This window comes from Calypte anna, chromosome 24 (genome assembly GCF_003957555.1).
Source record: "Calypte anna isolate BGI_N300 chromosome 24, bCalAnn1_v1.p, whole genome shotgun sequence".
NCBI classification, from domain to species: Eukaryota; Metazoa; Chordata; class Aves; order Apodiformes; family Trochilidae; genus Calypte; species Calypte anna.
The window spans coordinates 5907433-5934330 of NC_044269.1; the positions used below are offsets into that span (position 1 = coordinate 5907433).

General features: G+C 50.2%; 1 protein-coding gene across 4 annotated transcripts in view; it reads left to right on the forward strand.

Annotated features, from left to right (window-relative positions):
* The first annotated feature begins 1247 nt into the window (after positions 1–1247).
* Positions 1248–26898, forward strand: part of CADM1 (cell adhesion molecule 1) — a 121175-nt gene continuing 95524 nt past the window's right edge. For 2 of the 4 annotated variants that reach the window (XM_030464927.1, XM_030464928.1), the window contains exon 1: positions 1268–1397. In XM_030464927.1, coding sequence (XP_030320787.1) covers positions 1301–1397 — 97 coding nt within the window. In that variant the 5' untranslated portion in view covers positions 1268–1300. Of the gene's footprint in view, positions 1398–26898 lie in introns of all 4 variants that reach the window. The other 2 variants (XM_030464929.1, XM_030464930.1) reach the window with 2 other exon arrangements.

Here is a 26898-nt window from a genome sequence, read left to right on the forward strand (position 1 = left end):
ACGGGTTGTCTTTCAATTTGATGCTTGAGCCACAGTGGGTCATAATGTACGAGGCTGTGCAGAAGGGTCTAAACCGTGTAATTAAAAATAGACAAACGGGATAGCTGGGTGCCTAATGACACCCAGGAGCTTCTCAGCAGAGCCACTCACGTCCTGGAGAGAAGGGAATTTGGCGTCACAGGCAGAGACAAATGCTCCCTTGTCAACCGGGGGATAAATCTGGCTTAGTGACAGGGTTATGGTGGCCCAAAAACTCTGCAGCCACGGCCCGCGTGGAGGAACAGCAGCCCAAGTTTCGCAAGCCGGTGGGTGACTCAACACTTGCCCGGAGCGATTTGCACTTGAGGCTTGGCAGGAGCCAGGATGATAAAGTCAAAGTGACAACTCACCTGCCTCGGGTTGACTCGGAATAACCTAATTAATAACGTTGGAAACGCTTGACACTCTCTGCCTTTCCAGGGCCTTGTACACAGGGCTTGGTATTTCTGTCGTGGTGGGTGGGTTGGAGGGGGAGAGACCCGGACCCTTTCCCGGTGACCCCCCCGGCTGTGGCTGCCTGGCCAAGTCCCGTTTATTAAACAGCGCTTAGCAGTGGCAGGGGGTGTGGGGGGGCAATGCTGCTTTCTGCTTAATTTACTCCATGTAAAGGCTGTCAGCCCCGTTGCATGGATGGGAATCAGCACAGAAGGTGGCTTTTTGCCGGGCTGGGCTTAATGAGACTCCATCGTTCCCGGAGCCCCCCCGGGGCCGGGGAAGGCTCAGAACCAGGGGATGGGGGTGCCCGGGATGCTGGGAGAGAGGGGTATCCGGGAGAGGGGATGCTGGGAGAAGGGGTGTGCGGGACCCTGGTGAGGGAGGATGCTGGCGTGGGAAAGGCGCGGAGCAGATTCCCGCAGCCTCCCCGCCTGTCGCCAGGAGTCGCGATAGGTGGCTGTGGGGAAGGTGGTGCTTGAAAGGGCGGTTTTGTGGTTATTTTTTTGGCTGCAGCCCGCGCTTCGGAGGCGGGCGAGCTGGACTCCCTCCTGCGGTTGGTGGGTGGGGTCGGCGCGCCTGAAATGGCGCTTTTCTGCCCCAAAAACCGTGGGCCGGGCCCCTCCGCCCCCGCCATCCCCCCGTGCGCCCCTCGCCGCGCTCGGCACTTTGCCCCCGGCCCCTGGCGAGAGAGGAGGCGGGGCTTGCGGGAAGGGGGCGTGGTCTAATGGTGCCCCCGCCCCCCCGGCGCGGTGACGCGCGCATCTCATTATCTTGGCGCGCGGCGGCGAGGTGCGGCGGCGCCGGGCAGAGCGAGCAGGTGCCCGAGATGGCGGGTCACCCCCAGCCCCGCCGCCCCGCCGGACCCCCCCGCATCCTCCCGCTCCTCCTGCTGCTCCTCTCCGCTGCCGCCATCATCCCCAGAGGTAGGAGGCGGCCGCACCCCTCCGTCCGGAGGGCGCCCCGGGGCCTGCGGGGGGGTATCGGGCTCTGCGGGGTGCAGCGGGGGGAGCGCCCTTCGCACACACACACACACACACACACGCACCCCGGGCGGGTACGGCGGAGGTCGGGGCGCGGAGGTTGTACCCACCCAGCTTTCCTTCTCCTCCCATCAGCAGCCCCCAGTCGGTGCCGGTCGGCGGGCCGTCCCGGGGGGCGGTGCGGAGCGGAGTGGCGGGAAGGGACCCCCGGTGGCGGGGAGCGGCGGGCTCAGCCGCGCGTGTCGGGGCGGCGCGGGCAGCCGGTGCCGGTTGCCATGGAAGCAGCTTCTCCCCGCTGCCCGTGGGCTCATCAGGCGGCCTCCCAATTAAAAAGTAATTGCTGTGCGCGCCCCCCTCCCTCCCCCCATCCTCCCTTGCCCCCCCCCTTCCCCTTCTCCCGCTCCCCGCTCTGGTGTTTTCGTCGGCTGAACCGGTGCGGCTGTGATGCTGCATCGGGAGGGGATGCAGACCCGAGGGGTGGGATGCTGCACCGGGGGCGATGATGCGCCGGGGGGAGATGCTGCACGGAGGGGGGATGCTGCAGCGGGGGATGCTGCAGCGCTGCCCGCGGGAACCTGTTGCAATGCAAGTGCAACTTGCCAGGCTCTTCCCTCCAGCCCCCGGTGGTCCGCGGGGGCCTTCCCGAAATCTCCCTTCCCGCCTTCGGAGGCGATCGCCCAGCTCGGCGGCTTCGGAGGAGGCAGGGGTTAAGGGGAGGCGGCTATCGGGGGCTCCCCGAGCTCCCCCCCCATGCGGTGTGTCAGGGGCGCGGCGGGTGCCGACGCCCGGGGGGCTGGGGGGCTCGATGCCGGGTTGCCAGCGCTCCTGCACTGAGCCGAGGAGCCGCAGGAGGGACTTGCACTTGTGGCTGACGGCTTTGATAAAATATTCCTCCTTAATGCCACTTTATATTTACAGTGTGTCACCGGAGAGGCACAAGGCTTCATTTACTGGCTGGTGCGCCCAGAGGAGCGAGCATTATTTGCCCGGGACGTTTTGGGGAGAACAAGGGGGCCATTGAGCGCTCTGTTGAATTTAGCTAATAGGAAAAGGGGGGGGATAAAGGAGTGGGCAGCTCGGCTGAACAAAGAGCTTTATTCACGGGCGTGTTGTACACGCTTTTCCCGGTCTTCCCCCGTTCCCCTTTTCGGTAGGATGGCGGCAGGGGATGAGGGGGAGCCCCATTTCCAGCTCATTCTCTCCCCATGAGAGCCTTCTATCCCTGCAACACGGACAGGAGCTTCAGTCCCTGCTAATGGCAGCAGCTCTGTTTCCTCACGGTGGCTTTGGGGAGCCCTGAAGGGTGACTCTCTTCTCCAAATTTGGCTGCTCGGTAGCCACCCGCCATCGGTGTCGGCTCCGCTCGTAGCACGCCGGGGAAACGCTCGTCTCCCTGGGTCTGGCTGCTCTGCGCCACGCAGCAGACACCCAGATGTTTTTGTAGTCAATTCCTTCTCCTTCTAGTTTGCCTGATATGCTGTTGCAAGGTGCTTTTTGTGTGGGATTTATGTCGGGTGTAGCTCGGTGCATGGTGGATCTCCCAGCGCTCTGCCCTGGAGACCCCATCGTCTAAGGATGCCTGAATTAAAAATAAAAGCCCCGTTGCAGGATAGCTGCCTTCGCCCTTTGTTTCGACTCTTAGTGCCTCGCCTTGCCTTTCCAATCTTTTTTTTTTTTTTTTTTTCCTTCTGTAAGAGCTGTTTTTAGCTGAAGGCTGGTGTGATGCTCTGGCAGGGCGAGTCTGTTAATCACCACTCAGCTAATGGGCACAGCCAGGCTATGCAGGAGAGTGAGGCAGCTGAAGGGGAACAAAAGCAGGGCTGGATGCTGAACTCTGGTGCTTGTGCCTGACCTGTGCAGTTGGGGTTTGCAGTGGGGACAAGCACCACGCATCAGGAACTGGGATTGTGATGCCAGCAGTGGAAGACGACTGTCTCACAGGTCATGAATTGCAGGATAAAATCCTATATCTCCTCCTTTAGTGCCTTTTAGACAATATTTCCTTAAGGCTGAAGAACTAAGATTTTTAATATGGTGTTTGTTTTTTTTTCTTGCCCCCACCCTTTCAAAGCTATTGATTTGTTAGCTTGGGTAGGCTTGGGAGAGCAGAGCAGTGCTGTGGCAGTGACGCTGGCGGTGGCTGCGAGCGCTGTCGCCGTGTCTCCTCTACTGTGTCCACCCGAGGCACAGCAGTGCCAGTGCCGTGCTGCCACCGTGGTGCCATCCCATGATCTGGAGAGGGCTCTGGAGTGTGTCGGGGTGTCTTGGCTGCTGGCTGGAAGCGGTGGTGATGGGAACAGCCATAGGCAGCACTAAACTCAACCCGTAACTTGAGATGGAGCCGTGCGTTCCTGTGGCACCTTGTTTCATCTGCTCTCACTGCTTTACAGTTAATTAAACTTCATAACACCCCCGTGAAGTCGGGAGAGAGTTGAGGAATGATTTTGGCTAACACTGAGCGGCAGCCAGCACCGGGGTGGAGTGCAGCATCTGTTTCACGGAGCAGCGTTGCGCAGTGTTGAGAAAGAATAACTTTTCAGCTGAAGCCGTGGGAGCCGCTTGGAGACAGCGCCGGCACCGGGCTGCGAGGTGGCAGCGGTGCAGAGGTGTGATGAGATGGACATGAAGTGGTGGCAGCTGCAGTCTCCCTGTCCCCTGGCAGCAAACAAGCCTCGGATGCCAGGAGGGACCCACGGAGGCTGTGCTGAGCTGGGCTCCTTTGTAAACACGGAGGGAGTTTTTGTGAGGAGCTTTTGTACATGAGCAGAAGTCTTCTGATCAGGAGCAGCTTCGCTGGGGCTTGGCCGAGCTCTGGCGCTGGGAAGCACAGGGTTGTGTTCTGCACTGGATGCAAATGCCGGGGGAATGTTGCAAGGAAGGGTCTGGTAAATAAGGCAGTCCATCTGGGCTGCAGCTTGGGCTCATTTGTCTTGCGTGTAGGAGTTGAACACCGGTTTATAAGCATGACAATCTGTCTTGGAAACCACTGCCAAGGAGGCTCCCAGGACTCCAGACAGTGGGCAAAGGAGGAGACAGCTCTGCCCCACAGAGGACCTGCTTGGCAGAAGGGGTGGTTGTGGCACCTTGAGCTGGGTGGACACCATGGTGCTGGCTGGTCCTGGTCACCGGTGGTTGCTGCGGCTGGAGAGATGGGAGTGCAGAGCCCCTGTCTTACCAGCGACGGGTTTGCTGATGCTGCGTTGCTGTTTTCTTTGTTTGTCTTGTGCTGTCTTTCCTGGGTGTGTAAATAAAACAGGCAAGCAACCACACAGCTCTGAGTCAGTAACCCCGGGTGGCTTTGGCATGCCTTCCCCCAGCCCTGCCAGGACTACAGCCACGTTGGTGGGGCGACAGCACGTGGACCTGGGCTCTGCCCTATGGCCAGACTGAAAATGGGTCAGCTCTTCAACCCTCTGTCTGCTCGAGGCCATCCGGAATACCATGTTTATTCCAGCCAGGATATTCCAACCATTTAAATGCTCCTTGGAATGTGTTTGCTCAAAAAAAAAGCCCTTCCTGGTACTGCACACAGACGGATTTTTCTGGACAGTTCCGTCAAACATGCGTTTCTCTAGATCTCTAGAGGTTATTGCTATACTTGTAAAAGAGGTTTTGACAACCTGTGTCTCTTTTTTTTTTTTTTTTTTTTTTTTTTTTTTTTTGCAAGCACGTGGCAGTGCTCTTGTTGGGAATGCAGGGGCTCCCCGTGTCCAACAAGTTGCCTCCTGTGGCTCAGGGATGTGCAGGGGTCGGGGCAGAGTGGAGGCTGCGAGCGCAGCGCGGGCTGCCAGGCTGCAGTGTGCCCACAGCTGGATTGTGGCCAGGCAGTAAATACAGTAAATACTTACGCAGTGGTTTAAGAGCCTCAGCAAACCAGAATGTGCAGTCTCTATCTCTTCTGAAAAATTGGATGTTACATCGGGGGCGAGGGGGAATTAAATTACAAAAAAAAAAAAAAAAAGTTTTTGTTTCCTTGGGGAATATCAAGTGCTGCTCTCTGGTGGGGCAAACCCACCCCAACTAAGTAGAGAGACTCTGTTTGGAAGCCTGCAATGAAGGAGAGACCCGGGGTGGAATGTTGTAATTACGAGTGGTATGTAGTTGTTTAAGTTTCATAAATCAGTTGCTTTCCTGGAGATGTAATTGCAGGCTGCAGCTAGCAGCTGCTGTTGTGGTTGGTGAGGAGCTCCGCCACAGATCACTTTGAAGGTCGTCCAGCACTGGCTTGGAGGCTTTGGTGTGTTTGGCATCCAGGGGAGCGTGCTGGTGAAATGGAAGATGTTTTTTGCATGTGTGGCAGGCATTTTTTGAAGGGAAGTGCCATGAGGTTTCAGTCAAAATTTTGGCAATTGTAAGGCAAAGGAGATGGTTGGCTGGGGCACGTGTCAGTGTGTGGTAGCTGGTCCACGTTGCCCTGAGACAAGCTGGTGTTTGTGGTTGAACCATGGGCTGAATTTAGATATTCCAGTTTTTAATTTGGAAGTGCAGAGAGAGCCCCAGCTGCAAGTCCTGCAAGTCCCATGGGGGCAGAATGGCTCCTCTGACCTTGCCTGCATGTGACGAGTACCAGCCTGGTTTCTCTCAGCCTTTTTTGCCACAATTACAGTTTTTCTTCCTCCTCGTGTGCTTGTTCCTTGTTGAACTTGTTGCTTTTTCTTGTTGCACGTTGGGTTCTCACCATAAGTTGGTGTGTGGCAATGAGGTAGATGCTGGGGAGCACTGCGGAGGCTGTATGAGACTCTGGGAAATGTGATTTTGAGGTCAGTCCTGTTCACCTGTGCCAAATGTATTCTAGTGGGTGATAAAAATACAGGAGGAGCAGCAATGGTTCTCCTGGTTGGAGTTGAGCTCCTCCTATGTGCTTGCCCACTGTCTGTGGCTTTTGTGTTGTATTTAAAACACTTAACTAGGTCGTGCCAGGAACTTTCATTGGCCTGCACACCCAGTTATTTTAAATCAATGATGTCCCTTTGTAGGGTTGGGCCACTGTACTATTTTTACCCTGTGGTTTGGTTTTAATTGATTGTGTTCTTCTGTGGTTTCAAAACTGGAGTATTTAAAATCATTGTGACCTTACTGAATTCTCAGGGCAAAGCTATTGTAGGACTTGAAACCCCATTAAGATGCGGGTATAAAGGCTCAAAGTGATGAAGAACACTTTTAAAAAGCCAGGTGTGTGTCTAGCAGTGGAAAATGGTTGTGTTAGGGGTTTGCTTTCCCTGCCAAGGCCAGCTGTGAAGATTGCCCGAAGCAGGCACATCCCTGCCTCCACTCTGCAGTGGGATGGCAGAGCCGTGGTGTTTGCAGTGCATTTTCTGGCTGAGCAGGGGAAGCCAGGAGGATGCTGATCTCTACCTGCAGAGCAGGGGAGATGTGATTGTAGCTGTCGGAGCCCAGGATGCCTGCGGGGCTGCCGGTGCCTCCTAAGTTCTACTTGGATGTGACAAGTGGTGGGTATATCAAGCCCTGGGTTCAGGTTACGGCTGGGAATGAACCTCTTTGATCTTGTTGTGCCCTTTTTTAGCAGTGTGAGCAAGCGCTTGAGTCTGATTTATAATCTCCTCAAAGGTCTGCTTCCAGAATGGAAATGTCATTGTATTCCCCAAGCCATCGCTAAGTCTCATGAGTTGATCTTCTCTGGGTGGGCTCTGGCAGTGGTCCCTTACTCACAGAGAGGGCACTCCAGGTCTAATCTGAAATGTGACAGCTCCTGTGAGCTTGGGACTTAAATATCTCAGCATTTGATGCGGGAGCACAGCTTTTTGGTAGAGCAGTGATGCTATTTGTAGATATGAACTTTTCATGGACTGCATGAGACTGAACAGGGGCTTGGCAAGCAGTGACTGGACAGGGCTCTTGGTGCCACCAGGCTGTGTGACATCCCCACCCAGGAGATGCTGGAAATGGATGGGTGCAGCCCAGAGCCCTCAGCCACTTTATCACAGTGCTCTGCAGTCTATATCCCTTCTCAGAGGTGTGACAGGGAAGAAAGAAATCTGAAGCACCAAAGTGATGTTCCCCTGCTCCCCCCATGCAGTGATAGAAATACACATCGGAGTCTGCAGCATCAAGAGAGAGATCAGAGTAATCGGATCAAGCATGAGGAACTGCTTGTTGCTGCTGTTCTGTTTTGCAATGAGGCTGCCTGCCTGGCAGCTTCCCTTGCAGAACACCCTGACAGATTCCTGGCGTTGGGCTGTGGGGTGACAGGAGAGTAGGGCTCTGCTAAAATGGGTCTGGAAAGAAAACTTCATTGTGCAGCCTGAGAGTTTCTCCGTGGAGTGGGTCTGGGAGGTCACTCAACTGGTTCTGGCTGGGTTTGTTGTGATGGAGACCTAAAAGAGTCACAGGAGCTGGTGCTGTAGCTCAGCTGGTTTTGGGTTCAGTTCTAAGTTATTTTGCTTCAAAACACCAAATTGTGGAATGGCTTGGGTTGGGAGGCACCTTAAACTCATCTTGTTCCACTCCCTGCCATGGGGACCCCTCCCACTAGATGAGGTTGCTCCAAACCCCATGGAGCTATTTGTGCTCTGTTATTCCCCTCATTGATACCTTCATCCCCATTGCACAGTGATGACACAGGTTATAATGTTAGGAGGCTTCAGCAGGAGCTGTAAAGATCTCTAGAGCTTCCCCCCCTGCTCTCCCCCATCTGTACAAAGCCAGCTGCTGGTTTTTAGCTGCTGTGAGGTCTCCTTACAGCAGAGAGGATGCTGTCTTGTTTAGGCATCAGCAGCCCTTGAAAAGCTTCCGTGCCTGGGTCCCTTCTCCTGCCTTGCTCAGGGATCATCCTGCTGGATGGCCGGGCACGGAGATCCCCAGCGATGCTGTTCCCCTTATCGCTTCCCAGTGACAGCCTGACGTGGCTGCCTCGTGTTGACAAACATCAAAGCCCTGAATGCTTGTCACCAAGCGAGTGGCAGCTTTGTCAAACGGAGCTCGCAGAGGGCGGCTCGGCTGCGTAGGGAGCAAGTCTGCTCTCCAGGGGGCTGTGGCAGCAAGGAAGCACAGCCCAAGCCCCTCTTGACACAGGCAGCACTCACACGGTGTCGGGGACGACCAGAGTTGGGTTGACAGCAGCTGCAAACAGTGACTCCCTCGCCGAGGTGGTTGGGCTCTGTCCACACGAGCAGCTTCTCCTTCAGTTTAAAGGTTTCACACTCTTAATCGTTAGTATGATCTTCGGTCAACTCACCCTGAGTCTGTAGCTGCCAGGTATTGCTTCTACAGCCCATGAGGCGCAGTCGCATCTTTCCTCAGTAAGAGCAAAGATTAAAGCAGGATAGATACGGGATTAACACCATTCCCTTTGGACATCTTCAGGGAAAGGAGGAGAAACTTGTAGACAAGAAGGGAATACATGGAGGCAAGTAATTTCTTGCTCTATCAGAATAGAGAGCACCTTGTAAACAGAGGATTTACAGCAAAACCAAACCTGTAGCTTTTAAATCACTGGGAGAATTTCAGATGCACGATTGTGTGATGGATCTCTCCTCCAGGTTCTCTTTTGTAATTTGGATCCCAAGTTTTGAAGTGTGTTAACACAGCACAACGCATGTGGGGTGCAGAGTGTCAGACACAGCTGTCTTGGTTGGGGTTCCTTTTTGGGGCAGGTCTGTACCTTGGTCCTGTCTGGGATGGATGACCTTGTCCTTAGTGAGAGCTCCCCGTTGGCTCCGTTTCAGTGTCTCCTCTCCAACGATCCATCCTCTCCCTGTTGCTACCCATAAATCCTGTCCTAAAGCAGCGAGTAACTTCAATTATCTTGCAGTAAACAAATCAGGATTAGTAAACTGTTTTAAGCCTGGTCATCTACCTCTTTTTCTGGGCAGAGCCTCTGGACTGGCTGATGGAACGGGTTTCCCTGATCACAGGGATGGAAGGATTTAGTGCTGGAATTAACGGGGCTGTTGGTGGGTGTGCAGGTGAGGGGGGTGTTGGGGGGAACTGGTGGGGATTGTTCCCCCCTTCTGCCCAAATAACCCTCGCGCAACTTGTCACCAAACCCACAGGGAAAGCCCTGGGAAAGGCAGCTCTTCGTGGCTGTAAATGAGATGTTGTTGTAGCAGGTGGAGAAAGTGTTTACCCATGAAAGGTAGAATCCAAAACAACCTGGAAGTTTTGATAACTTGGTTTGTTGCTGCAAAAAAATCAAATTGATCACAGAATAACTTTCCTTGCTCAGCTGATTTGTGAAAGTCTAGAAAATCTGGTTGTCTAAACCTCTCTAGAAATTGCATGTGAAGGAACCAGCTAAAGAGTAGTTTCTACCAGCTCAATAAGAATAATAAACTCTTAAATCCGAGGGGAGAGAAATGCACCTCAGCAATTGGTACCTTTTCATTTTAAATTACTTCCTCGGCTTTATGAGGAAATAAAAGGCAGGCAGAGAGTGTAGAGCTCTGGGCAGGCATTGAAGCAACTTGTCCCCGTTTTTCTGGAACACCAGGGATCCTGTGGAGGAGAAGCCCAGCTCTCAGAGGCTGCTGTGTGGGGCCGGGCAGCCCCGGTTCCTCGCTGCCTTCAGCAGCTGTGGAGTGCTCTTGGTGTTTGCTTCTCCCCGGGTGTGATTCTGTGTGCTCAGGCTCCTCCTGGAGTGGCTTTTCTCTGCCTCCATTTGGCTGGATTATCAGCATGTAGAGGAGAGCCGCCTTGTATTTACATGATTTAGTTGTCAATATGGAAAGTGTTGATAGATATTGTTGTCATAAGTGCTTACAGCCACTGGACTGATTACTGAATTTCTTATGTGAGACTCTGCACAAGCTCTGTGTGCTTGCAGCTCCCTGGGGGAAGTGTGGGAACCGAGCTGCTGCTTCCTGAGCAGGAATCAAACCCTCGGTGTGTCTGGAGCAGGAGAAGTTATTGAGGAAGCATTGGCTGGCACCCACTGGAGCTCCAAGGCTGTAATGAGGGAAAATCAAAATGTTGTTCTTTCCTTCTTGTGTATGTGGGAACAGATGCCACGAGGTGGGATAACTGTTCTGGGAATGATGCGCATAGGAAACATCTGTAAGGTTGTACACGAGGGCTGGGATGAACAATGTCAATCACAGCCACTGGGGCTGAGGGAACATGCATTTTTGCTAGTCTTTTTTTTTTTTTTTTAATTGCCTAATACGCTCTGTTTGGGCCACTGCTGTTTGATAGCATTGCTTCCAGAATGCTTTTATACCTACCTGGCTCCCTTGAGTTTGCAACTGACTGTTTCTGGGAAATCTCTCTGGATCCAAAAAGCCTGGATTTGGGCAGCTGCTCTCCAGGGGCTGTGGGTTGTGATGGGCACTCGTGTCTTCACGTTGCTGAAAATCCTTGGTTTTGTGCATTCGACCAACGGAAAGGAAAATATGCAGAGGTGATTTGAGGTTTTGAGGTAATCTAAGGTGGTAATGGTTATAACATTAAAAAACCCACAGGGAGGGAGAAGTGGGTGAGTGGTGTGCGTGGAGGGGGAGTATGTATGTGACTGATTCTGCACAGGGAGCAGGGACTGGATTCCAGCTAATCCTGCACAGGATGCAGAATTTAGGGCATGGATCAACATCCTCTCCCCACCCCAATGTGCTTTTCTGTCTCATCCTGACACTTCAATCATGTCTATCTCACTGCAGCTTAGGCTACGTCAGGGAAACCTGGGAGCTGCGTCCCAGTTCTTGCAGCTTGGGTTTTTCTTGATGGCATCGTGCATGTGATGTGAGGAGCAGCACTTCACACCCACTGCTGTCTGCCTCTCTAGGTCTGGAGCTGCTTCCCTGGGAGGAGAGAGAAGGGATATCTGTCCCCTTCCAGGCAGATCCTCTCCCTGCTCTGGGAGCTGGAAGGGCTCGTCTGACTTCCATCACAGTTTGGCAGTGGTTTGCCTTTCAGCCCCTCAGTTTGGGACTGTTTTGCCCTAAGGGGGGAAAACCCCCCAAAAAATCCCATTGCTTGTGGGGTCAGGAGAGGAGGAAGAACAGGAACCCCAAGTACTTAGTATGGGCAGTGTAAGCTTTCAGAGTCACACATACAGATGGATTACATGAGGAACTTGACATCTTGTTTAAAAACAAATCATTCATTATGTAGCAGTGAATAATCAAGCATTACAGTTTCATCTCTGGAGGTTCCTTTTTTGGTTGGAATTTTGATAGTTCAGTAATTAAAAGCTGAAAGCTATTACACTGTCTACATGTTGATCAATTGGTAATTAAAAAGTTGATGATAGATACGGTATTTCATGGGACTGGTTTGTTACCATCAGATTTCCTTAGTGTGTTTTGAAAATTGTCATTTAACTTAGCACTTAAGCATTTTTCAATATTCATGGACTATTTTAACTCAAATTTTATAAATGCCTTTAAATTACCAAAATTTGCATAGAGTAATTTGAGATCCTAATGGATCTCAGGATTTTAATATGATCTGAAAGGTTGGCTTTCTCCCTGTCTCCTGTGATTCATTTCCAGCCCCCTGTCTGTGTCCTTCCTCTGGTAACTACAGAACTCTTGGGCTGTCAGAGCCTTAATTTGCTGTGGCAGATTGTGGTGGCTGCTTAATCGCCCCCAATCCAAGGCAAAGACTTCTGGAGGCACGACCCATGTCGTGAGATTCCTTCCTGGAAAGTCAGTCCTCTTTCCTGGCAGCTTCTTCACCAGTGCCTGGTGCTTGAGTGCTGATGGGATGGATGGGGCTGCTGCTCCAGCATCGTGTCCTCTTCAGGGTGGTCCTGGTAAATCCAGGGGTGGGATTCTTAAGGGATCTTCAGGCTTTCATAATATTGTAACTGGAGGATTGTGTCGAAAGGGTTAGCCAAGGGGCAAACTGTACTGGGGAGTGGTAAAGCTGGAAAGCATGGGAAGGGTGGCTTGCAGGGGACACTGTGTCCTGCTGCAGCAGCTCCTGAGCTTCTCTGGTTGATGAATATTTGAACAGCCTGTAGGTCTGCTGAGCCCCTGGCATCCGAGGGAAGGCTGGAGATAAGTTTGATAATCAGGGATAAAGCAATCCAGAATGACGGAAAGCTGTGCTGGTAACGGCCTCCATGACGGGAGATTCATTGCTTCAGGAGTCTGATCTGAGACCAAAATGAAGCCCCAGCCTGATGCTCTTCAGAGCATAATGCAGGATTTAGTGCTCTGCCACACTCCAGAGATTAAAAAAACAACCACCCTCCCAGCCCCCCTCCCAACTACCCTGCCTTCTCTTGCTGAACTTGGGGAAAGAAACAAGGTGGGGTTTTTTTGGTGGTTTTTTTTTCACCTTCTTGTGAGTGAAAAAAAAAAAAAGTGGAAAGGTTTTGCTGTGGCTTTGCAAAGAGACAGGCAGAATCCTCCTTTTCTCAGTGCTGGTGGCCCTGCTGAGGGCAAGGGTGGCTCTGGTGGCTGATGCCCTGCCTGGGTGATGGTGGCCCTGCTGAGCCCATGGGTTGCCCAGCACTGGGGCTTGGTGGCCCTGGGCTCTGTGGGCTGGGAATCCTGCCGGAGCTGTCCTTGGCCAGGCTGGTGCAGGGCTGGCAGTGTGCCCCACCGGAGCTCCAGCCCTGGCACTGCTACCCGGCTTTGGCTGGGAAGCAGAGAGTGCTCAAGATGCCTGCCAACCTGATCTGGTGGAAAGTACCTTCCCACTGCTTCATCTGCCAGGCCGGGACGATCCTGGGGAGGCTGGCGAGACGAGATGCCCCCTGTGGGACCCCTGGGGAGGTGCCTTGGGGCACCAGCCTCTCCTCCTCTGGCTGCCTGGAGCTGGGGTCCTCCTGGAGGAGCAGCCTCTTTCCAGCTCTGGGATGGTGTTATGTCTTCCTGTGCTCCAGGACAGGGTCATTTGCGCTGTCCTGTTGGTGTCACCCTTGGAATGGCTCCTCCTGCTCCCCTGGGACAGGGGCAGTGTGTGTCAGGGCTGAGTTGTGCCAGGGATGGAGATGTGACATCGGTGTTGACACAAGGAAAGCCTGGGCTGCGAGATGGAACGCCCCAGCTTTACCAGCTCTGTCCCTAGACACTTGTTGCTTTGTGACAGCTGGTTCCAGTAATTTGTTTTTATAGGGCAGTTTGTGTAAATGAATGACACGTTGAATATTTTACTGAGATTTTAGATTATCTAAAGAATACTATCCGGTTTACTAATTGGTAGATAATGCCGAGTACATTGATGTTGACATGAGCAAATGGATTTAAAATGATTTTGAAGTGAGCCTCATTACAAGATGCTCTAATTCAGTCAACAGGAAATGTCAACTCGTGTGTCCGCTCCTGGGCCAGACTGTGGCAGGGCTGTGGAGTTTTTATGGGTCCCCATTAATTACCAGCAAACCGTCCGCTGCGTGGGGCTGCGGGTGAGGTTTGTTCCATTCTGGATGACAAATTCCCTGAGCTGCGTTTGTTAGGAGGCGTGAGTGTGAAAGCTGAGTAATTGGTGATCTTGCAGAGCTCCTTCTGGCCTTTGATGAGCCATCCTCAACCAGGTGGGTGTGGGGAGGCTGCTTCTAATCAGCCTCTTTCTGGAAAATATCAAAGAGAGATAGAGGCAGGTGTAAATGTTGGTCTTGGGGAAGTTTGTGCAGGTGGATGCGATGCCTAATTGAGTTTCTTGAAGTTTTGGAGGCAGGTGGTGGTTTTGGATGGTTTTTCAGAAGCTGTTCTTGAGGCTCTGAGGAGGTGCAAGGTGGCAGAGCAGCCTGGAGGAGCTTGGTGTTCCAGCCTGGGTTGCTCTGTACATGGAATATTGATCTGTAGTGGTGACAAAGGAGGCAGCTGTCCTGTCAGAGGGCCAGGCAGCTCTTTTAGTTTGCCCCGACACACAGGGCTTTGGTTGGCAAAGGTGATCAGATCTTCAGAGTAGATACTGATGAGCAGTGACAGTCCAAGAGCATCCTGGTTGTAATCCTGAGGAAGGAGGTGGGGTTTGTTGTCTCCTCAGCTTTGTAATAAATTGCTGTAGTGCCACAGTACTCCAGGGCTCATTTGTTGTAGATGGGAGGAGTTTTTTTACTCAGCCAGATTGGGATCTGCCTTTTTTGGGCCCTCTATCAGTAAATTTAACTTTTCCCTCCCTCGGTGAATCTGTGAAGGATGTTGCTTTGCTCCCTTGCGAGTTTGGAATTCAGAAAGCTGGATTTGCTTAAATCTCTTGTGTTCATTTCCTCAAGACAAATGGGGAAATTAGTGCTTGTGCAGCTCTGGCCCAGTGTTAACCCTTTTCTCTTTCGGGGAAAATGAGCTGCTCAGCAGCTTAGGGAATGAAGAACACTGGGGAGACATGACTAACATACCAAACACCCCTACATTGCCTAACTTATAATGGGCCTAACATAATGTTCTCTCTGAGGAGATTCGTGGCCGTTTGGGAGTGTGTGGAAGACACAGTCCTGCTCAGTGTGTTGTGGCTGGGTGAAGGTGATTCTACAAGAAAACAGAGATTTAAAACATCTCCTCCAGCACTGTTGTGCCTCTCTGCCATGGTGTCTCTTCTCTCAGATGCCCAACATGCTCAGGGAGCCTCCTGAAACGAGGCTGATGGGCAAGACATTTGACTTTGCTAATTGCTGGAGTGTAAAGGAGAAGGTTGTCTGTGGCCTTGGGTCAGCACTCTTTAAGTCTTGGAGCCGGAGGAGCAGTGTGCTGCGGGTGGCTGGAGAAGTGGTAGCTCCTTCAGCAGGGCAAGCTGAGCTTTCACACCAAGCTGGAACCACCTGAAAAGCTCCCGTGCTCCCCGCACAGTCTGTGTCACCATAATGCCAAAGCCTGAGGGACAGGTCTAACGTTGTAGGGTGTTTACTGCACGTGAGGTGTCTTTGGAAATACTGAAGACTTCAGGGATTTGTGGAAAGCCATTCTTTTGCACAAGATACCAAATGCAGGCACCAATGTTAGGGGCACCTTAGGAACGTTTGAGAAACAAAAACCTAGAGAGCAAAAGATAAATCATGGTGGGTTTGCCAGTGTGATCAGTTGGTGGCCTGAGGCACTCTGATTGTCATTAGTGCCAAAATGACTAAATCCAGATGTTAGGCATTTGGCACCTAATCCCTTCTGTAGATTGCACGTAGACATCACCAAAGGATACCTAATATATTACATTACCTGGGATATTTGGGGGTATTTTTATTCTACTTTGAAAGTAATCTGCAAGATCTGATAGGAAGAGACACAAAAGGTTAGTTGAAAGCAGACAAGAACTGAATCGCTGAGCTGAATAGGAACTGCATTGTGCAGGCTGTAATGCTCCTTGCCATTCATTACTGCAATTATAATTATGGAGCCCAAAGTATTTAATTGGCCTCACAGACTCTTCACACTGAATAGATTGCATTGTTACCATTTAAAAAAAATCCTCTTATGCATTGCAAATACATGTACGTGTTGCTCTCTGGTTCTCAAGAGGTTTCTTTGTTTACATGATGAGTGATTAACTGAATTATGGATCTTTCCTATGTTGTGTCAAAGAAAAATCAAATGGAAGAAGATCTCTTCCTGTGCATCAGATGAAATTGGATGGAACCTTTAAAAATACAGCTGCAGGTGCTGAAGCCACCAAACCCTGGCGTAATTGAGGCTATTAAAACAGTTTTCACAAGTAGGAGAGGCTTTAGATGAAGGCCAGCTTGTGTTTGTACTGAAATGAGTCACAGACAGAGCTCCCACCACTCTGCCTGGCCTTGAGAGACGCCTTGCCCTGGGGCAGTGTGACACTGTGGTCCCCGTGCCTGCTGGCTCTGCCTTCTCCCTCGTCCTGGGGGAGCAAAGCTCCAGTTGTTGCACTGCATGCAGCTTTGCTCTTTGTGTTTTGTGTTGCAACAGGCAGGCAGGCTTGGTTGGGAAGCAGTAAATCCATCAGCAGGGCTCTGCTGTGCCCTTGGAGGGAGGAGAATCTGCTTGCTCTCCATTAAGGACAGCAAGGTGTGCAAAGGTTTGTTTTTCCACCGTTGCTCCAGCATCCCTCTTTGCTGCTCAGGCAGTATTTATTGCCCTTTCCTGATCTTTTAATGTTCCTACAAATGGAAGGGCAGTGGGTTCCGATACATCCAGATCGTAACTTCCCATTTCAATGGCTTTTTAAATGGAGCATTGGTTCTGAATTGCTGCTGCTTCTTCTTGGCTAATCTTCGCCGAGGGGCGGTGGGGGACGAGGACGGGAGTCGTCATACACAAAGATGCTGTGTGTAACACTTGGCAGAAGGACATGAAATTGGATTACAAGCTCCTATTCCAGCAAGTAAATGTCCATGGTGTTTTTATAGCTTATCTCTATTCATCTATGTTTGCAGGGCTTTGCTTGCCAAGCATTAATGTAAACACTCTATTTTGAGACATCGGTCCATTTGCCTTCTGGAAATCCTTCTTTTATAAGGTGGTAGTAAACCTCTGTACATAAACCCGGAGCAGCCCCGTGCTTAGCCTCTGATGGCACTTGTCACCAGTGTCAGCAGCTCCCTGCCCTCTGCCCGGGCTCTGCTGCCCATGAGATGCTGTGGCTCTGGACACCTCCTGGCTTAGCAAGGTCCTCTGGCTGGGGGCTTGCTGCTGGGCTCTGGGCAGGGCACCCGAGGAGTTCTGGGAGCACACAAAGCTCCTGACCTCCTCAGTGGGCTCCTCAGAGTGAAACTTGAAGCTCTGGTTCTGATTGTACAGATGTTTATTTCTCCCTCCCAGTGAGGCTGGTGGCTTCTTATATTTGGTTTTGGAAGAATTAAGTTGACTTTTAATAGAGTTCCTTCCGATAGATCCTCCTAGAACAAGTTTTCTAGGGTTGATGGCCAGTGTGACGTGGGTGACAGTTCCAGTTCTCACAGAGATTTAAAGCAAAGATGTTGCTTTGGCCAAAAAAAAATCATGCCAAAACATCACCTGAAACTTGAACTGAAAAGAAAACAAGCAAATCCGGTGTGTCCAGCCAACCAGTTGATCATTCTGGTGCTGTAATATGTTGTACAATATTTTGCAATAAACCGTGCAAGCTCTGGGAAATGTGTCCTGGAAAATGTGCGAAGAATCACAGGCTTCTGTGAATGTGCAATCTGTGGAGTTCTGAGAGGGAACTTGGTGTCAAGTACTTAAGAAAATTTTGTGGTTCAAAGCCTTCTCATGTTTATTTTGGGATGCTTTGTGACTGGTGAAGAAAAAATAATTATTTAACGTACTTCCTTACCTCCTTTGAGAGGACAAACATGAGTGAATGAAAAGCTGAAGGTGCAGCTCCCCAGCAGAGAGCCTTTGCTGGAATATTTGTATGGGAATGAAATGAAACTCTGCCTTTTAGCACTCTGAACAGATAACAGCAGCCAGGACTGAGAAGTATGGTCTGGTTTTAAAATGGAATTGTTCCCTGTTGACCACAGAAAAGAGGGGTGGGAGGAGGGACACAGTGAAATTGTGAAATGATGTTCAGTTGGAGAAACTTCTGATGTTTTCTGGGCAGGCTCACGGTCAGGTAGAGCCTGTACCTGAAACATGTTAAAACAGGGGTACAAGTGGAAAGCAGAACTCGAAGCTCATCATACTTTGATAAATAAACACATTTGTCCTGGTCTGTAATGAAATACTTTGATGCTACATTAGACTTGCAGTGAGGAGGTGTGTTGGGCAATGCCTCTCCCCTCTGTTTTAGGCCAAGGCTCAGCTGTGCTCTGCGTGCTTTGATGAGGAATGTGTGTGATCAGCTTCCCCAGTGACAAATGGCAACTGTCGCTTAATTTTTATCCCCAATTATGTAGCTCCAGGACCCATTTTTCAGGTGGAATGCAGCAGCCATTAAAAAGAAATAAGTAAACTACACTGTATTCCATCATCTTTGGCAGCTACCCAGTGGTCTGTAGCCTTAATATGTGTGTCTCTACGCAGGTATTTTTTCAAAAGGCTTCTCTGAGGTGGCTGGTGAGCTCTCTGCTCGTTGACTTCGCTTAGGTAAGGCATGAGTAAATCTGGAGCCAGGTTCTTGCACGTGGAGCAAGCGATGGGGCTGTGCTGGTGTTCCCCTGGTTTGTAGGTCAGTTGGCGGGGGAGATGTTTCATGCTTCCATCCACAACATTTTGAGCCTCAAGTGAGGCAAACTGTGCTCTGAACCGTGAAAGTTTAAGGAAAGCAACACAGCCTTGCTTCACTTGCATTCCTGGTGGGATTAGAGTGAGACAGCCTGGGCTGGGCTTGTCCCTGTTGGGCAGCGTTGGTGGCTCCTGCAGCACAGCTGGAGAATCAGCCTGGTGGAGCCTTGGTTCCCTTTGGGGGAGCATTCAGGTACTCTCCAGAGGCTGCAGCATCACCCAGCTTTGCCAGGTGCTCTTAGTGTTGTCCTTTGAAAGCAACAAAGATCCTGGCTTTGGGTGGCTATTTTGTTCAGCTCAATCTCCAGTTAGAAGTGTTCTTGCCCCTTGGTCTGGTCAGGGGGACAGAAGTCCTGGAGGTGCAGGAATTCTGAGCTGTTAGCTTAGTTCCACTCCGAAGTGCTGCAGGTGATGTGAGGTTTGTGGAAGCTGGGTGACCTGGGGAGATGTTGGCAAAACCTGTCTTTGGGGTGGGCTTCACCTTGGCCTCAGGCTCATGGTTAAGGTGTTGCTCAGAGCTCGTTCCCTTTAGGGAGATACATGATTTGTGGACAGGCAGCTTGGAAAATCCTCCATTTCCAGGGATCCTGAGGTGCTCCTCGACAGCCTCTGCACATGCTGAGCTGTCCTTGCTGGGTTTTGTATTTTTAAGTTTTCCAGCTATTAGGTTTAAATCTCTCTCTGCTGAAGAGGTGTCAGCTGTAAAATTGCTCGATGGGATTTCAAGCCGAGTGCTCCGGCTGGAGCACAGGGGCACTGGGCACAGGGTGTTTGCCTTTCATCCACCTCAGCCACAGAAGCAAAAGAATTCAGCAAGCACTGTTCAACGTAATGGGATTTGCTGGAAAAGTATATATTTTTAGGATGTTTACTACAGAGACCTAAAATTATGTGGACAATTTGCCACCCTCAACAAGAAAAAATGTCTCTCCACTTAAATTTCCTAGGTAAAAGCAATCTCTTAATAGACCTCGTCCTTGAAGGCTCAAGTATTGTAATGAAAGTGGCTTCACTGTAAATCAAACCCCTTATTGCTCCGTAACCATTTCTTTTATCTTGGTGAGTGGCTCTGACACTGCTCATCCAATGGATTTGGTTTTTTTCTTGGACTTGAGACTGTTGTCTGCTGAGAGGGGTTTGCCAGGGGCTCAGCAGTTTGTGGTCGTGTCCCTGGGGTGTTATGGGCCAGACATTGGAGCACAGAGCTGTGCTGTTAGGTCCCAGGGACCTGCTGGGACTGCTGATGTGCTAGGAGACATTGGCTTGGCAATCAAAGGCATTAGTAGTGTTTTTTTGTTGACCGGCTGTTCAGGGGGAGGTTTTTAATTACCTTTTTGGTTGCTGGCCAGCATGATAATGCCTGTACATGTTTCTTTGCCTCTGTTTGGTTCCCCCAGCTTGAGCATAAAGCGAGCATTAAATTGCCTTTTCAGAAGTGTTGCAGCCTTTGGAAGGGTGGTGTGCTTGCCCCGTATCTTTCTTGTATCTCACAGCCTGGGGTGCCAGGAACTTGAATTTCAAGGGAAAAAGCTCAGAAAAGGTCCCAGGGGTAGCTGGCAACCTTGATAGTGCTGGCATTACTCAGAAGCTTTGTGTGCTCGAGGGTGGCTTGGTAAAGGCCCTTCTTTACCCCCCTGGAAGAGGACAGGCCTGCTGTGCAAGTTTTGGATGCTCTGGGCACCTGGGGGAGCCACACACACTGGTGGTGATTGTCTCTGAGGCAGAGGGAGTTGGTAAAACATTCACTGATATTTACATGAAGCTTGACACATTCCCAGACCTGGGCAAACATCAGTCCCTGGGTGAGCCATCTGGTGGGAATGCAGCCATTTCACCCCAGACATAAAAAATAATGGGCTAAAACCTCTCAGGGCTGTGCCGTTTCTTTTTTTTTTTTTTTGACTCCACAGAAAGGATTGTGTGCCTCTGAAATGCCAGTTCTGGGTTTCAGAGTACTGCTTTTCTGTACCCTACAGTATTTGTTGTACAGAAGAGCTACACGTCCGTGCCTTTTTGGGCTCCCCATTCCCTTAATTTATGACTTGCTTTTCTCTTCATGTGGGATGTTTAAAGAGGGAGGATTATTCTGCGGTTTGGAGCTGCTCTGCCCTCATGTTTTTGCATCTGTAACAAGAGGCAAAAAGGTTGTAAGGAGAAATGCATGGAAAGGGTGGATGTGCAAGGCTGCAGGAGGTGTTTTACTGCTGAGTTCAGGGACTCCTTTCCAAAAATTAGCGGTGTGCCTAAAACCAGGGAGGGTGAGAATTGACTCTTTGCCAGTTACTTACTTAAACTTAAGAGATCTCTGCATTCAAATTACTTATCTGCAGCTCTGGCAAGCTAATGAATTCAAGGGACTGTTCTAAACATTGTCAATCTCAAACGTAATCCTATTAAAATAATTGAGTATTTTCAGGGTGAAGAATTCCCTCATCCTCTGTCCCTGGCACACAGGAGACAACATGAAAGGCATGGAGTGTCCTCTGCTCATCATTGAGCGACCTGTCTGCCCAATTCCCAGCAGCCAGGACTGGACCAGCTGCAGAGCTGGGAGAGGCAGAAGGTTGGGAACAGAGAGTTGGTTTATCACAGTTTGGGTGTCTAAGAGGTTTTTCTCCTTGCTCTGGTCTTGAAGCAGGCTCGTGTACCTTGGTGAGTATGGGACACTGCTGTTGTCCTCTGGGATTGCTCCTGGAATTCAGGGAATGCCAGAGCTCCAGGGTTATGCACTTCATGCACACAGGAGGCTGCTGAGCCCCTGCCAAGTGTCTTTTCTACTTCTGATCCTCATGAGCAGCAGTTGGATTTTGGAGTAGGTGCTAGGGATCCCAGTGCATTTTCCTATTCCAAGCACAGATCAGGTCCTCAGGTGGTCGTGTTTTGGCTGAGCTGGGACAATGGCCTCTTGTTGTGGGGATGCTGCTGGGGAGGCCCTCGGTACATCAAAGTGTTGCCTCTGTTGCTTTTGGAGAGAGGGCATTTTCTCCATTTTGCCTTTTGATAATCTTCAAATGCAGGCATGACCTGAATTTACAGCACAGAGAAAGGAGATGAGAAAAAATACCTCTGAAAGCTTTTAAGGTGTCTTTGACAGCAGTAAACTACAGAAAATAGGCACAAGTTCTCCCTTTCTCCCCTTTGCTTTTGTAGGTCACTTTAGGGGAAATCTGAGCAAATCAGAGGACTTCAGAACCACCCTCCAGCCCAATCGCTTCACCAGCCAACCACAAAAATCTCCTGCCACGCAACCCACAAACCTCAAATTCTCTTTGGCAGGCTTGTGCGAAAGCCAGCTTGGAATAACTTGCCACAAAGAGGACATGCAGTTCCCTTGGTTTGGGAAAGCAAACAACTTTCTGTCCATTTGCAGAAGGTTTTACGCGGCACGGTGCTCTGGCAGGGGCAGCTGACCTCAGTCTGTCCTCGATGGGCTTTGCCTTTGGATCCAGTGAACCTGAGAGTGGTTTAGGGAGAGAGGGCAGGGTGGGCTGCTCCTGCTGCCCCCACACCCCTAGCTCAGGACGTGCTGTCTTGCTGGCCACACGTTCCTCTGCAGAGCAAACCCGTAGCGCGTGTCCACCTCGCTTTGTGTTGCGCTTGACCCGTGAGCTCGGGCTGCCCCAAGCTGCCGTGGTTTATGGCGTGCTGTGCCGGGCAAAACAGGAGCAGGAACGATCACATAACTCAGCAGGGCTTGCCCTTGGAGTGATTTACTGGGGCTGGATGATGGCCGAGGAGCCGTATTGATTTGGAGCTCCCGTTGGAGCCGGGCTGGGGAAGCGCTGCAGCACCTGCAAGGCTCTGGCTGAATGGAAGCAGTGAGAAAAGCCTTTCAGGGGCTGGCAGTGCTCCTAATGCGCTTTGTGTGTGTTGGTACCGCAGGGAAAAGTGTGTGGTTATTGTTGAAATATTATCTACATGGGTTTTCAGGAGATGAAGAAAAGGCACTTTGCTGCAATAACTGTTGAGGACATGCCACAGTGATAATGCCTTGGCCGTCTGATATTGAGATGTGGCTCAATAGATTTTCCTCCTCACTCTGTACAGTTTTAAAAACAGCCAAGCCAGATATATCCAATAAATGGGGCTTGGGCTTTGCAGGCAGCCTTCAGGTGTTTGGGAATTTTGGCTTGAAGTGTTGATTTGCTCCAATCATTATTTTAGTTTAATCTACTTGGATCTAGCTGGGGGTGCAGATCAGTAGGAGTACGAGGGGATAAACAAACCGCTCCGAATCGCTCCACGTTGATGTTTATTGAGGTGAACTTGTGGGAACAGCTCTTGTGTTGTCAGGGCTGTGCAATGTATGTGACAGTCTGCTGGAAACAGCCCCAAATGACTGTCTGGTCGCAACCACCCTCTTCGTGTTGGGAAATACCCTTTGTGTGCCTTAGCTTTTGCAGGAAGGTTTGGTAATTATCCTCCATCACAGCACAAGTCCTGTGGCTTTTGCTCAAACTCATTTTAAATAATGGCTCAAGAAAACCCCTGGCGTGTGTGGGAGGGCTTCATGTGACAGGCAGCGAGGTGCCCCTGGGCAGGGGCTGCACAGGGCAGAAAAACCCCTAGGTAAAAATCAGGATCAGGGGCTGCAGCTCCATTTTTCTGCTTCGTTTGCTCAGCTTCCTCCATCTTTTGTCCTTACGAAGCAGAACAGAGTGCACTGTCTAATCACCCAAGTTGCAGAGTAAGTACTTGTGTCCTGGGCAATAGGTCTCGGTGCCAAGAAACAGAATTGAGCGAAAATAAACCCAAACTTGATTAGTGACCTACTTCTAGGATGCAGAAGGTGCTGGGATTTTAGCTTAAGCAGACTCAAATACACTGTTTAATTGTTTTTCCTTGATTAATAATACACAAGTGAAATACCAGTCAAGACTTTAAAAACAGGGAAGCAACTTTCAAACGTTACATTTATTTTACCTTGGGAGAACTTAATTAGCTGTCAACAGCCCAACACATGAAGGGTGACTTTTGAATGAAATTATGAAATCTCGGCTCCGGAGGCATTTTTCTCCCTCCTTGCAAGGCAGAGGGAAACACGACAGATTTGTTTGGATAGAAGCAAAGTAATTTTTGGAAAGTGGTTTTGCCCATGCGGGTTTCTCGTATTAATTACAGCAGCTCAGAACCCTTCACAGAACCCCTTGGTTCTTGTTTGAAAGTCGGTGTCTGGCACACAGAGGTGGTTCTGTTGGGCTGGAAGTTCACTCCCAAGCAAATCCCAGGCTGTCATCTTATGGTTCTCCGTTGAGTGGGCTGATTTCTTAAGTGACTGAACTTCTGCTGTTCAATAGTGTGCCATGGTAATTTGCTGATTTTACAAATCAATAAATAAAACATGGCAAAGCCCTTGAACAGCCTTATTTTAGAGCTCCCTGCCTCGGCTGGCAGGCAATGCAAGTGTGGCATGGCCATCAGGAAAAGTGATGCATTGGTAGAGAGCTGAGGAGGAGAAGGGAAGGACAAGAAGGCGGTTTGGAGTATTAGAATATCTGAATGTTTTGATGGGTTTGCAGTGATGGGAGCTGGTGAGACAGTGTGCAAGTACAAACAGCTCTGCAGGAGCATTTATGATAAAAATAACTTTCCTGCTTTACCCAGGGTTGTCTCACAATTGTTTTATCCAAGAAAAGCCTCTAAGCCTGGGTTTGCAGGGCCTGCTGGTTGCCCTTAGATCTGATGCCATTTTTTAATCTTTGGGCTTTTTCTCTGCAGAAACCATCTCTCAATAACATTAAAAAAGGCAAACATAAAACCAAACTGTAACAGGATGAATGCCAGGTTGGATAATCAAACCTACAGTCAGGGCAAGGGTTTCCCCAAGAGCCTTGAATGAGGAAGAGTGGTGGTTCCAGGCACACTAATGAGCAGCCCCTTCCATGGAGCTGCTCCTGCCAGGCTTGGGGCTGGGTGCTGAAGGTGCCCAACAACTCCCATTCCCAATGCATCAGCTTCTTTTAGATCTGTGGAATATTATCCTAAAGCTCAGATCTCAGCAGGAGCAAGAAAAGGAACCCAATTTTTGGGTTTCCAGGGAAAACCTTCCAAAACGTTTGACTGGATCTTGAACCGTGGAGTTCACTCTGTGGAAGTGATGAGAAACTGACCACTGGGAAATTGCCCGATCTAGTGTCAACATCCTTTAAAAAACAAACCAACAAAAGGAAATTGACATCTGGCTTGTCCCTGGGCTGCCAGCTGCCTGGCTGAAGAGGGGGACAGGGACCTGCTCCTCATCTGATGCTTTCATGTCTCTGCAGTTTTTTCTGTTTCTGTAAAGAAGTGATTGCTTCTTGGAGAGAATTTGTACTAACACATTTTTGAATGCCTGCAGCAGCCTGTAAGCTCTGTCTCTGTCCTCGCTGGCAGTTGTTTCTGGAGGCTGTTGGTCTGGGTGTGAAGACATTGATCTGGAGCACTTCAATTATGAGTTTGTGGGCACTGGATCTATATTTAATTGCCTGGTGTAGGTCTAGCTTAAGGCCTAGGCTTGGTTTCTCAGCATTTCCGTGTTCCTGGCGTGCTGCACTTTGCTGGAGGTGCCCATCTGCTGATGCAGGGATGAGCATCACTGGGCTCTTTTGAGGTTCTTCTCTATTAAAATTCAGTCTGACTTGAAAAATACCTTGCCTCTCCCTGCCACAGCAGCAGTGCTGACAGTCGGGATGGGAATGGGATGTGGGTTGTAGTGGAAAAGGACTCAGGGCAGGTGGACCTCAGCTGTTACCTGTGGCTCCAGGTTTCTGAACCTGTGTGGAAAGAAGGATGTGCAAGATCAGCAATGGCTCTGGCAAAGTCTTTGCTTTACAATAGCTGCTGTTGTTTCAGCCCAGCTCTTGCCCTCAGCTCCATCACCAGCCACTGCAGCCCCTCTGATTGAGATGCCTGCTGCCCAGGGCAACACCAGAGAAATGGCCAAGAGCTCCCCACATCTGTGGCAGCTCATGACAAACAATTTCAAATTTGGCAGGTGCAACAGAATTGTTAGCTGCATCCCGACACCACTTCTGGGGCTCAGGAAAGTGGTTTTGTGGCAGATGGAGCTATTAGTTAGCTGTGCTATCTTGAAGAATTGCTTTCCCAGGTAATCAGCTCTGCTCATTTAGGATGTCGTTTCCCCACCTCGATATGTCAGCTGAGGAAGCAGGAATGATTAATCACTGCGGCTTGGACACTGCACAAGAATAACTGCGTGGAGGGAATCGTTCTGCGGAGCACCAATGCCACAGGGAGTTTAAAGTGCTCTGATGCAAAGCAAACAAGATGGAAAAGATGACCGTGATGCTTCCCGATGGCTGTGTGTCAGCCCGGAGAGTTTCTGTGGCAACCTGAAGATTTGCAATTCATGGGAAGCCTGGAGAGAGACAAAACTTTTTGTGGCTGCTGTGGCACCTGGCAGCCTCCTCCCACCCCTCGCTCACCGTGCTTGGCAGGAGAAATCATGGGAGAGTAACACTACAGTAAACCTGGCTCCAGGACTGGTGCCTTCCACACTCTCCTTCCCTTTGTGCTGAGGGAGGTTAAGGGAAGGATTTGTTAAAAATCAGCTGCTGATCCTACCTTCAGACTTTTTCCCTGAAAAGGCTGCGTTTTGGTGGACAGAGTGACAGAAATCCTGTAAAAGAAGTGTGTTTTTATTCCTCTTGGGGTGAAGAATGAAAATGAGATTGTTTTTTTAATTAGTAGTATTCTTCGATTGCCAATGAAGAAGGTTAATTTTAAGTTTTCCCTGGCAGATCTCGTGTTTCAATCTTCTGGTGACTCCCTCCATTTTCATTTCATTACTTTGAAAGTAATTTGCACTGTGTTACCAGACTGAGTGTTGCTATGTACTGTAGAAACCCAAGGTGCAAACTGGGCCAGACTGGGCTTTGTGATAGAAAGGGTGTTGGCTTTAGCTCTGAACTAGAACCAAGCAATTGGAATTGTTAGGCAGCCTCATCTCACAGTGAACAGGCAAGTTTTTCAGCCCCATCCCTTGTCTAAGAGCCTTCACCTCTTTCTCCATTCCTGAGGGTCTGCTTGCTGCTGGAGTGAATGCCAGCAGCTTTCAGGAGGGGCAAGCAGTCAGCAGAGCTGGAGTAGCTGGTGATGGAAAGCCTGGTTTTGGCAAAGCTGACACCTCAAAACACGAGTGCTGTGAACTTGTTAGGAGGATTGCTTTTTTTAATGGTTCTGGTTAATCTTCATTTCACGTGGGGTTCTGCAGCAACCAAGGAACTTGGAGATAAAAATTATAGTCAGGTTAAACCTTCTGTCGTCACTTTTATGGCAGATGAATTGTCTGGTGTAAAACGTAAAGGAATGTATTGTCAGAGCTCATCAGTGCTGTTCTCTATAACCAAGTTTGCTGGTGCTGAGTGTATGGCATGTGTAGTGGTCAAAATACTTCTGTGCACTGCAGGTTTGGTAATCACTGTATTGAA